Raw genomic sequence first — 12,858 nt, 5'->3', positions numbered from 1 at the left:
GGCCTCCCAAAGTGCTGGGATTACAGGCTTGAGCCACCGCGCCCGGCCAGCTTTAGTTTTAAGAAATATTTTTTATCCTATAAAGAGAACGTTAACTTCTGCTACAAAGCAGAGAAATTCCAGCTGTTGAAATGTAAGGCAGGCCCCCTCTCTCCTTATGGCCACTATTCTCTTTTTTTCTTTTTTGAGATGGAGTCTCGCTCTGTCTCTCAGGCTGGAGTGCAGTGGCACGATCTTGGCTCACTGCAAGCTCCGCCTCCCAGGTTCATGCCATTCTCCTGCCTCAGCCTCCCAAGTCGCTGGGACTACAGGTGCCTACCACCATGCCTGGCTAATTTTTTTTGTATTTTTAGTAGAGACAGGGATTCTCTGTGTTAGCCAGGATGTTCTTGATCTCCTGACCTCGTGATCCACCCACCTTGGCCTCCCAAAGTGTTGGGATTACAGGCGTGAGCCACCGCGCCGAGCCTATTCTGTTTCTCTAACCAGGAGTTGGTCACATGCTGCCTAGAGTGGCGAACACCCCCAGTCACGGGCATCATTCCCTGCCACATATGAGGTGGGCTGCCCACCTGGGCCTTGATGTTACTAGACGAGCGTATGATTACTAAATCTTTCAGGCTTCCTGTCTCTTCACACTACGGGCTGATGCTACAAAATACCCCATAATTTTGTTAAAATTTGTTAGGAGAATTTTCAATGATTTATAAAAATGCCAAGGATGCGGGAAGAAAGTGAAGGAAAGAGCTGTGCCATCTAAAGCAATGATTTACAAGTATGGTAGTGGTGAAGAAAGGAAGACCATATCTTTGTGGGAAAATATCGTATCTGAAGCACCAGGTTGAAAGCCTGGCAGGTTGTAAACTATTTACTCATGCTTCAGATGCTGAAGTACCTTCCTAGAGATATACTCTTCCATTTGATAATCCCTGCTGCAGCCAGCCACATTATTCACAGAGGAACCACACCAATGGTAACATCCCTCAGGTATGGAGAGCAAAAAGAGAGGTTAACTACGGTTAGAACTCCCAAATTTTAAACCTGACCTTTCTTTTTAAAAAACATAAGCAGAGATCTGTGCTAATCTATCACTTCTGCTAAGAGTACTTTTTGGGATGAGCTTGGTGGCTCACACCTGTAATCCCAGCACTTTGCAGGTTGAGGTAGAAGGATCCACTTGAGGCCAGAGGTTTAAGACCAGCCTGGGCAACACGGTGAGATCCTGTCTCCATAGAAAACTGAAAAATTAGCTGGGTGTGGTGGAGCGCCTATAGACCCAGCTACTTGGGATCCTAAGGCAGGAGGATCTCTTGAGCTCAAGAGTTTGAGCCTGCAGTGAGCTACGATGGTGCCACTGCACTCCAGCCCGAGTGATAGAGTGAGATTCTGTTTAAAAAAAAAAAAAAAAAAGTACATTTTTATAACCAAGTAAAAGACAAAGGAGGAAAATTAACATGTACTGTCTGCTTCCATTTAAACATACCTGTGGTCATGGCTTGGTTGGCAGAGATACAAGCCATGGTGACAGTGTGAGCAGGAGTCTTGTCAGAGAAGCCAGCTCCAAGGGCAGCCTTCAGGAAATACAGTGAATGAAATGATCACTCTAAGGGAAGGGCATCATGTAAATGATGCTTTGAGCACTAATCTTTATGGTCATCTGAAAAAGGTTTCAGTTTAAAATTCTCCAGAGCAATATTTAAAATAAAATTAAGCCCATCACAGAAATGGTTTACTAATATTTAATCATGCCATTAATTGACAGGTATATGCAAAATTCCTGCTGGCTGGTTTCTAGTGCAGACACGAGGCTATAATACTCTTCTAACTCACCTAATTTCTTATCGATGCTTTGCTCAGGGCCTTCAAGGATATCAATATATAATTTGATTTTAACTTATTTCATGTTCAAATATACTTAAAGGGGAACCTATTAAAGACAGTTGGTGGAATGATGATGAAATATATTATGGGGTGGAGTCCTCACGATCTGTGTTATCAGGTCTCATGATCAGTCACAAAGCTTAGCAGCAAAGCAAAAGTGATTAAACATGAAAATGATTTCTAAAGAACTGACCATTCATAAACAGAGTTCCCACTCAAGACCCTATCTGCTTTACACCTATCTTTCTGCTCACTGCCAGCTATTCTCTCTTACTGACCATCTGATACTTCAGATAGCACACTGCAGACCCAATGCAAAGATGAATTGGAAAACTTGCCAACTATACAGAAGCTCAACTCAATGAAAGAAACTGGAGAATTGCCTGAGTTACAAGTGAGCCTGTGAACAAGTAAGGGTCAGACCAGTTAACAAGTGGCCAGGATGATGGCACAATAGGTGATACAGAGAGAATAATTTGTCATCTGAGCGGCTTTAAGAAAAACTGAGGTCATCATTTATCTTGTAAAAATGGCCTCTACTATAATAGCATAGTGAAAGTCAAACATGAAATGAGGACATCTATAATTTTATTATACCATTTATTGGGGGAAATTATGCTGCCAAAAACCAATCAATGTCTGATCCCATTTTTATTTATGTAAATAATTAATGCATAGGTGCAACTATGAAATACTTATTTTTATAATATTGAAGTTTTACTTTAGAAATAAAGCTTCCAGATTTCCCCCCCACATACACACCCACACACTATTTACTATGAAATACTGGATCCCATTATAGGGAATTCATTTTTAGTACTCTTTTCCAAAACTAATTATCCTCCGAATGCAAACTCTCAGATAACTTAGTAAAATGTTTCCAAAGTCTCAATTAGAGATTCAATGTCTCTTAACTGATTTTTACCTTTATACTTATTTACTTTTATGCTATTTACCATCATCTATAGAAACAGAAATGTGTTACAGTGATGTATCTGCAACATGACCTCATTCTAGTTTTTCCAGGTAGGCCTGAAACTAAATGCCCAACCTGCTTTGTTGAGAACGTCTGCCGGGCACCTGCACATCAGCCTCTCAGCATAAACCAATCCGAAAGGAAGAGAGACGCAAGTATCTCAGGGGGGCAGGAGAGAAGAGCTCTGCAGCGGGGCAAGTATAAAAGGGGCATTAGGTTGCAATGGCTTGATTCTCACAAGGGCCTTTCTAGTATGTGTTGCCCTTGGCCCTAGATGACTCTCAGGACTGAAGGAGCTTTAAATACAGTTGGCTATTGGTGACCCTTGTCCACACACTTCTATTGAAAGTTTGAATAGCTCTCAGGGCACTAAGGGAAAAGGAAGAAGATGCCTCTAAGTTGGAGAGCAGGGAAATATGCTGAACCTTTCAACAAAGTCAGGTTCATGGCAACACCAGAAGCCTTTTAGGACTGTATACTAACATTATTAATATAGGCAATAGAGCCTAAGAAATTATTTGGCTGGAAATTATGTTAGCTTTTAGGCTGCAATACAGCTTTAAAGTGACATTCTCATAATGTATCCCCTCAACCCAGTCTTTCCATGCAGACACTGCAAAAATTACCTGGAGTATAACATAACTGGTATTAGAACAGGGCAGGCAGAGGGAATCTACCTCCTGTCAATCAATAGCTGAGATCTGCATATGAATGTAAAATTTCCAGGAAAAAATTCAGAGAAAAACATTATAGCTTTAGTTTTAGGAAAAAAAAGAACTGAATTACAGAGAAAATGGAAACATGTATTTTTATTTATTTATTTATTTATTTATTTATTTTTTGAGGAGGAGAAGGAAGAGTGGGATAAAAAACTGAGCAAGAGGAGAAAAGAGCAAAAAATTTTACTATTTACATCTTGAGTGCTCTTATAAAAGTCACTTGGTTATTTTCAGAATATAAAAGTTGAAAATATATTATGAGCAGCTTGATGTATTCACGAAATTGTCATATTTGAAACATTCAGAAATGTCAAGGTTCAAGGAAAAACAAAAAATTTCAGAGGGGAAATAAAATCTCTTCCTGTTGTTAATTCCTTCCCGTCCCTCAACAGCACATAGTCGATCTTTGTCGGCTTCAGTCATGCCAGGCTTTCAGCAGTTTTAACATTTCTGACAGGTACAGAGATGGAACAGAACAAATACTTTCAGTCCTGCTTATTTGCCCTTGTCTCTCAGTCGACAGTGATAGAAGTTATTACCCTCATAACTATACTGAACTCAACAATATGGAAAGCACAGACCAGAACTAGGGAAAATGCTGAGTACAACAAAATGTCCTTTTGGTGCCAACTTCATCCAAACAATCGCTTTCAAATTGAAACAGCCCAGAAGACGTGTTTGGACTTGCTGTAGGACACGTCCTAGAAGTTCCAAGGCCTGTCATTATCTTGGTTGCTCAATCGACACTACATGGAGCTATGCCAACTAGGGCAAAAGTAAACTTCTGCGAAATAGTTTTAAAAAAGCCAAACTGCCTTACGTGCCATCTAGTCGATGGGAACAAATGAGTAAGCAAGGCTACTTCCAGCTAACAAAAACCAAGTTATGAAATTAATTCTCTGCAAAATGTTGAAATTTTAAATTAACTGGAAGCCATGATATCTAACATTACTAAAAATACTATCAGCCACACTTTGCTGATCTCTATTTTCCTAACACAAGAGACAATGTCCTAAACTAGCTAAAATAATTTGATTTACAGTAAAGTATGAATATACACTAATACAGTGTATGTCACTTGATTTATATTAGAATTCTTTTACATATTGTGTATGTCATTTGACTTATATTAGAATTCTTTTACATATTAAATAACACATTACCCAAGCTGTAAAATCACATTTTAGGTCAAATGTAACTGAATAGATTTTAAAGGCTTTTATAAAGTAACTTCTATTAATTGAAATTCAAAGTGATTCTACTATCGCTCTTTAAACAACATAAAGTTTGTTTTACTTACCTCTCTAGCCACATTGCTTGTTTTCACTTCCTGAATAACAGTGCCAAAGATGATATAATCAACTACTTCCTTAGGGACACTAGTCCGATGCAACAAACCCCTGGAAGTAGAAATCCAAAGCAAAGAAGCATTTCACACATCAAGGCAGTGCCAGAGATCATCACACAAAACACTGTGCTCCTTAAAAAAGGTTAGCCTTGCCGGACGCAGTGGCTCACGCCTGTAATCCCAGCACTTTGGGAGGCCGAGACGGGCGGATCACGAAGTCAGGAGATCGAGACCATCCTGGCCAACATGGTGAAACCCCTTCCCTACTAAAAATACAAAAAAAATTAGCCGGGCGTAGTGGTGGACACCTGTAGTCCCAGCTACTCGGGAGGCTGAGGCAGGAGAATGGCGTGAACCCAGGAGGCGGAGTCTGCAGTGAGCCGAGATGGTGCCACTGCACTCCAGCCTGGGCGACAGAGTGAGACTCCATCTCCAAAAAAACAAAAAAACAAAAAAAAAAGGTTAGCCTTGAATTTGAAAGGACAGAGATTGTATCTTTTCTTTAATTTCACAAGTATTTGGCACCTTCTCAAAGAAGAAATGAATGAAAGAGTGATTTTAAAGTCAACATTTGATGCTCAATTGGTATTGAGAAGTTAGAGAAGAATAAAAAATAATTTGGAATAGGATAAAATAGACAAATCTATAAATTAATTAATGTTAGTAGAAACCAAAGTTCTCAGTAAAAAAGAGAGACAAATATTCAATCAAAGAGATAAAGCAAAGTCTCCCTTCAAACTATTAAAAAAAAAGAAGTTCTGGGTATGTTAAATTTTAGTCTGAAATATCAATATCAACAAATGATTGAAATAATATATACATTCTAGTTGTGCCCATGAATAGAAACTAGACACAATAACACTGCAGTAGGAATGAGCACTCCCTGAACCCAGACTTTTTTTTTTTTTTTTTTTTTTAGACAAGAGTCTCGCTCTTTCACCCAGGCTGGAGTGTACTGGCACAATCTCGGCTCACTGCAACCTCCACCTCCTGGGTTTAAGCGATTCTCCTGCCTCAGCCTCCCGAGTAGCTGGGGCTACAAGCGCCTGCCATGACGCCTGGCTAATTTTTGTATTTTTAGTAGAAACAGGGTTTCACCATGTTAGCCAGGCTTGTCTTAGACTCCTGTCTGCAAGTGATCCACCAGCCTTGGCCTCCCAAAGCGCTGGGATTACAGGCGTGAGCCACTGCACCCAGCCCCAGACTAGGTTTCTAAATGCCATTCCCCATTAAAGGGACAAAAGGTTTTTTAGGAAATGACTGATACCAGGTCCAAAGGAAAGTACAAAGTGAATCTCCATCTTTTTTGTGCCAAAAGTAAGGAAGCACTCAAAGATAAATGGGACGACATCAGCCGGGCACAGTGGCTCAAGCCTGTAATCCTAGCACTTTGGGAGGCCGAGGCAGGTAGATCACTTGAGGTCAGGAGTTCGAGACCAGCCTGGCTAACATGGCAAAACCCCGTCTCTACTAAAAATACAAAAAAAAAAATTAGCTGGGCCTGGTGGCGTGTGCCTGTAATCCCTACTCAGGAGGCTGAGGCAGGAGAATTGCTTGAACCCGGGAGGCGGAGGCTGCAGTGAGCAGAGATCGTGCCATTGCACTCCAACTTGGGCAATAAGAGCGAAATTCCGTATCAAAGAAAAAAAAAAGGACAAATGGGACCATATCAAAAACAGGAGCATGGGGTATACACACTTGTCAAAACTCATCAAACTATACACTTAAAATCTGTGCACTTTATTACATGCAAATTATATATTAACAACCAGTATTATACTAAAAAACAAAAGGCACACTGGAGTCAACTTGAAGGAGTGCCAGATAAAATGTGAAATAAGCTGAGCTTCAAAATGAGTAATGACTAAACTTGGCTATAATGAAATAAATAAATAAAAATCTGTAAGTCCTTATCAATTCAAAAAACTAAAAGAGGGTTAGATACATTGGCTCACGCCTATAGTCCCAGCTACTTGGGAGGCTTCGAGGTTGCAGTGAACTATGATCAAGCCCCTGCACTCTAGCCTTGGACAGAGTGAGACTCCATCCAGAAAAAAAATAAATCAAAAATTTAAAAAAAAAATTTTTTTTTTGAGACAAAGTCTTGCTCTATTGCCCTGCCTGGAGTATAGTAGCGGGATCAGAGCTCATTGCAACTTTCAACTTCTGAGCCAAAGTAATTCTCTTGCGTGGTTAATTTTTAAAATTTTTTTCGTAGAGATGGAGTCTTGCTATGTTGCTTAGGCTGGTCTCAAACTCCTGGGCTCAAAAGATCCTCCTACCTTGATCCTCCTGCCTTGGTTTCTCAAGTATTGGGATTATAGGTGTGAGAAACCATGCCCAGCTGGTAGATGAGATTTTTTTAAAGGAAAATATGCATACAGAGAAATGCAAAACTCTAAGGAATAAAACTTGCAAAATGCCTTTCAAAAAGAGAAAGAGGGAGAGATCCAGTTTTTTTTTTTTTTTTTTGGTGCATGTGTGTGTGTGTTTTGAGATGGGAGTTTCACTCTTGTTGCCCAGGCTGGAGTGCAATGGCGTGATCTCACTGCAACCTCTGTCTCCCAGGTTTAAGGGATTCTCCTGCCTCAGCCTTCCAAGTAGCTGGGATTACAGGCATGTACCACTATGCCCGACTAATTTTGTATTTTCAGTAGAGACGGTTTCTCCATGTTGGTCAGGCTGGTCTCGAACTCCTGACCTCAGGTGATCCACCCACCTCAGCCTCCCAAAGTGCTGGGACTACAGGCGTGAAACGCCGTGCATAGCCCAGTTTTTTTTTTAAGGTAGAGAAGAGTCAGTCAGAATACAGAATAAAAATCATAAAGGCATATTACTAAGAAATCAATAGAAGACAGGTGAGTATAGCTTACAGTGTCAAGTGCTATAAAGTACAGAGACAGAGGACTGAGAAAAGATCGGTACATTTAGCAATCACAAAACCATTATTAAGAGAAGGTTCTGAAGTATGGTTTCTGTAAAACATAGGGAGAATGGAAATAATGATTATACAATTAGAGGGAACTGATAGTAAGGAAACAGAAACAACTGCCCTTTCACTCATGCTTGAGGTCTCGCAGGAAGAGAAGAAAAAAAAAAAAACAGAGTTAGAATGGACAGAAAGGTCAACTGAAGGGTTTCTCCAAACTAAGAAAGAGCTGTGGTTGGTTGAAGACACAAAGGCAAAGTGTCAATGGAAAATGAATGAGATAATGCCTTACATGTTACTTCATCCCAGAAACAGCAACACATTTCATGACTCTCACCAAATTATTCATCCAGCCCAATCTTATTTAACGGCATCTAATTTTAGATTTTTACTTGGTTTGCACATGAATCTTCAGGTGTCTTTTAGGATTCTTTCTAGGTAAATATCTACATAATCTGTTCAGTTACCCTTATACAAGTTCCTAAGGCAATCACCAAATATATGTATTGTGTTTAGGATGATCAATCGAGTCCTGTGGCTAGCTAGGATAGCATTAAAATATACTGTCATGCTAAGACACTGTTAAGCCTGCAAAATAAAGACTGATGATATTCATAAGCTGCTTAAATTTGTGTAGTACAGATGGTGAAAATAAGAACAAATTGCTATTTTATGTGTAAAAACTGGAGAAAGTGCCTTTAATGAAATAAGAACGGAAATGAAACTGCATTTACTTACGTAAGTGCTGCTCTAGCCAAATCATGTGGCATCAGGTCTTTATATCTGGGGAAAGAAAACAAATAATTTAAACCGAAACCTTAGAGCTTCAATGAAAACTTTTCATTCTATTTGAAATACTCAGAGATCATCCAACACATGCTGCTACAAACACACTTAACTTTACTATCCAAGGCAGTTCATCATTTCAAATGAAGAAATAGTATGACTTCGCTATCTGTCATCCTTAAAAATCTAGCAAGCCTTAACTCCTACTGAGCTTGCTAAGAATCAAACAAAAGTGTTGTCCAATACCTTAATGTTCAGCATAACACACACTAAATTTTCTTTAAAGTGAAGCCCCACCTTTGGGATCTCTTTTCCTTTAAACATTTTATTTTAAAAGTGTATTATTTATTTATTTTGTAATGCCTACAGGGCTACAGGTGATGTATTACGACTTTTGAAGAAACTTTTTGCTTTTAAATAACTTGAGATTTACCTGAGAATGGAAAGAGGCCGAGCATGGTGGCTCACACCTAGAATCCCAACACTTTGGGAGGCTGAGGTGATATGACTACTTGAGGCCAGGAGTTCAAGACCAGCCTGGGTAACACAACAAACCGGACCCTGTCTCTACAAAAAATATTAAAGATTAGCCCAGGTGTGGTGGCATGGATCTGTAGTCCTAGCTACTTGGGAGGCTGAGAAGACTGCTTAAGGCCATGAATTTGAGGCTGCTAGGATCACGCCACTGCACTCCAGTCTGGGCAGCACAGCAAGACCCTGTCTAAATAAATAAATAAGAATTGGAAAAAGAGAGCAGAGTTCCCTTTTTCACCCTCCTTTTTTTTTTTTTTTTTTTTTTTGAGATGGAGTTTTGCTCTTGCTGCCCAGGCTGAAGTGCAATGGCACAATCTCGGCTCGCTGCAACCTCCACCTCCCGGGTTCAAGCAATTCTCCTGCCTCAGCCTCCCAAATAGCTGGGATTACAGGCGCCCACCACCACGCCCAGCTGATTTTTGTATCTTTAGTAGAAATGGGGTTTCATCATGTTGGCCAGGCTGGTCTTGAACTCCTGACCTCAGGTGATTCGCCCGCCTTGGCTTCCCAAAGTGCTGGGATTACAAACGTGAGCCACCGCGCCCAGCCTTCCCCTGCTTTTTCTAATACTGACATCTTACATAACCATATTATACTTATTAAAACTAAGAAATGAACATCAGCACAATACTATTCACTAAACTATTAACTATCTGAATCTCACCAGTTGTTCCTCTAATGTCCTTTTTCTGTTCCAGGATTCAATCCAAGATACTATGTTGCATTTAGTTGTTATACCTCCTTAGTCTCCTTCAATTTGTGACAGTTTCTCAGTCTTGTCTTTCATGACCCTGACACTTTTGAAGACTGGGGTTATGGATTTGGGGGAAGAATATCACAGAGGCAAACTGTATTTCTCTTAGCTTCATATCAGGGGGTACGTGATATCAATATGACTTACTACCAGTGATGTCAACGTGATGATTTGGGTCAAGTGATGTCTGCCATTTACTCCACTATAAAGTTACTATTTTTTCCTTCCTTTAGTCAATTTGTTAGAAGTGAGTCACTAAGTCTAGCCCACATTCAAGGGGAGAATTAAGTTCCACCTTCCAGTGGAATAACACAGACTTTGCTGACATATGTCGCAATCATCATAGTAATTGATAAATATTTTGGGGGAGATTCTTTGAGACTATGCAAATATTCTGTTTCTTCTTAACATTTCACCTAATTTTAGCAATCATTTGTAGATCTTGCAGCAAGTATTATGTGGTATTCTACTGGTTATTTTTCCCATTCTTTATTTATTTTTATTTTTTGAGACGGGGTCTCACTCTGTCACTCTGACTGGAATGCAGTGGTGCAATCACAGGTCACTGCAGCCTCGAACTCATAGGCTCAAGCGATGCTCCCACTTCGGCTTCCCTTGTAGGTAGGACTACAGGTGTCTGCTACCACACCCAGCTAATTTTTCATTTTTAGTTTTTGCAGAGATGGAGTCTCACTTTGTCTATGCCAGTCTCGAACTCCTGGCCTCAAGCAGTCCTCCTACCTCAGCCTCCCAAAGTGCTGGGATTACATGTGTGAACCACTGTACACAGTCCTCCTATATTTATTATATCAAAATTCTTCTGTAAGGAAGACTTGTTCCTTCTCATTTACTCTTTTTTTTTGAGACAGAGTCTCACTCTGTTGCCCAGGCTGGAGTGCAGTGGCACAATCTCGGCTCACTGCAACCTCCACCTCCCAGGTTCAAATGATTCTCCTGCTTCAGCCTCCTGAGTAGCTGGTATTACAGGCGCCTGCCACCACATCCAGCTAATTTTTGTATTTTTAGTAGAGACAGGGTTTCACCATGTTGGCCAGGTTGGTCTCGAACTCCTGATCTCAAGTGATCCACCCACCTTGGCCTCCCAAAGCATATTTATTTATTCATTTATTTATATCAGATTAGACTCATAGGCATTTGTTTTATTCTTTGGGTTATGTTCCAATACTATTGTGATTTATTTTATTGCTCAAATCACTGCAGTTTTGGTGACTGGTAGCTCCTGCTGGTCAGACCTGCGTCTTTGTGACATGGCCCCCCAAACCCTGCTTTTTTTTGTAAGTACTTCTTTGCTTTCCAGCACTACAAGGTCTCCTTGCTCATCCTGTCTTTTCTCTGGCTCAGCCCTAATCATTCTTCAAAGGAGCTCTGGTTCTTTGTATTGAAGAATGCTGTTTAGAAACCAAGATCTGGCCGGGCGCGGTGGCTCAAGCCTGTAATCCCAGCACTTTGGGAGGCTGAGACAGGCGGATCACGAGGTCAGGAGATCGAGACCATCCTGGTTAAAACAGTGAAACCCCGTCTCTACTAAAAAATACAAAAAACTAGCCGGGCAAGGTGGCGGGCGCCTGTAGTCTCAGCTACTCGGGAGGCTGAGGCAGGAGAATGGCATAAACCCGGGAGGCAGAGCTTGCAGTGAGCTGAGATTCGGCCACTGCACTCCAGCCTGGACCACAGAGCGAGACTCCATCTCAAAAAAAAAAAAAAAAAGAAACCAAGATCTGGGTATGAACTCTATTTATTTATTTGTTTGTTTGTTTAAAGATCAAAAATAAATTGTCTTTATTTTTAAGTCAGAGATTTAATCATTGGATTAAATAAGAAGATTCATTCTTCAAGTTCCTGAAAATTAGTAAAACTTAAAAACTCCAAAATATTTTTACTATTATTTTCACTCAGAATCACAGAAGAACCATGAATAGTTTTCCAAATTTTTCATAGGTAAACCCAGTTTCCTCAAATTTAGAACAGAATTATTTGGGGAAAAGTCATGTGCCAGTTTGAAAATGCGTAAGCCATAAAGCCATAAGCCATAAATTATTTACCATTTACAATCCCCCCCCCCCTTTTTTTTTGAGGAGTCTCGTTCCGTCACTAAGACTGGAGTGCAGTGGTGCAATGTGCCTCCTGGGCTCAAGGGATCCTCCCACCTCAGCCTCCCAGGTAGCTGGGATTACAGGCACACACCACCATGCCTGGCTAATTTTTGTATTTTTAGTAGAGATGGGGTCTTGCCATGTTGGCCAGGCTGGTCTCAAACACCTGACCTCAGGTGATCCACCCACCTCGGCCTCCCAAAGTGCTGGGATTACAGGCGTGAGCCACTGCGCCCGGCCCCAGACCAGGTTTATCATTTCCAGCCAACTTATCATTTACAATCTTTATTCTCATACTCTCATACTCCTCTACCTGAATGATTGATAGACTTCTGAATTCCACTGCTAGACTCTATTCCCCTGGGAATGTCCCTACCCCTAAGAACCTGGCCTTCCAAATAACACTCAAGTTGAAAGCAACGTTTCTGCAAATTAAACAGAAAAATACTTTTTCCACTTAGAAAATGATCTTCTATTACAGAAGACTTATTTGGCACCTCAATCCTAACATCAATAATGTAAAAATTGTTGTCCTTATAAATTTTCCCTCTATGTTATTATTATTAATTTTTCTTGTTTTAAGAAAACACTCTGTCACCCAGGTTGAAATGCAATAGCATAGCTCATATACAATCACAGCCCACTGCAGCCTCAAACTCCTGGGCTCAAGCAACACTCCTGCCAGCCTCCCAAGTAGCTGGGACTAGGGGCATGCACCACCATGCCTGGCTAATTAAAACACCTTTTTTCTTCTTTTTTTGTAGCGATAGGACTGGCAGGTGGGGGTGAGGAGGGGTTGGGGGTAGGTGTCTAGTTA

At 40.6% G+C, this 12,858-nt stretch overlaps 1 protein-coding gene across 3 annotated transcripts in view; it reads right to left on the bottom strand.

Annotated features, from left to right (window-relative positions):
• HADHB (hydroxyacyl-CoA dehydrogenase trifunctional multienzyme complex subunit beta) overlaps positions 1-12,858 on the bottom strand; it is a 49,033-nt gene that overhangs the window by 12,799 nt on the left and 23,376 nt on the right. For all 3 annotated transcript variants that reach the window (XM_023230006.2, XM_023230008.1, XM_023230007.3), the window contains exons 5-7: positions 8,592-8,636; positions 4,877-4,976; positions 1,484-1,571 (exon numbers count right to left, since the gene is read on the bottom strand). In XM_023230006.2, coding sequence (XP_023085774.1) covers positions 1,484-1,571; positions 4,877-4,976; positions 8,592-8,636 — 233 coding nt within the window. The remainder of the gene's footprint in view (positions 1-1,483; positions 1,572-4,876; positions 4,977-8,591; positions 8,637-12,858) is intronic.

This window comes from Piliocolobus tephrosceles, chromosome 15 (assembly GCF_002776525.5).
Source record: "Piliocolobus tephrosceles isolate RC106 chromosome 15, ASM277652v3, whole genome shotgun sequence".
Classification (NCBI taxonomy): Eukaryota; Metazoa; Chordata; class Mammalia; order Primates; family Cercopithecidae; genus Piliocolobus; species Piliocolobus tephrosceles.
Note: the sequence above shows the minus strand (reverse complement) of the source record. Positions and strands in the feature narration are given on the sequence as shown.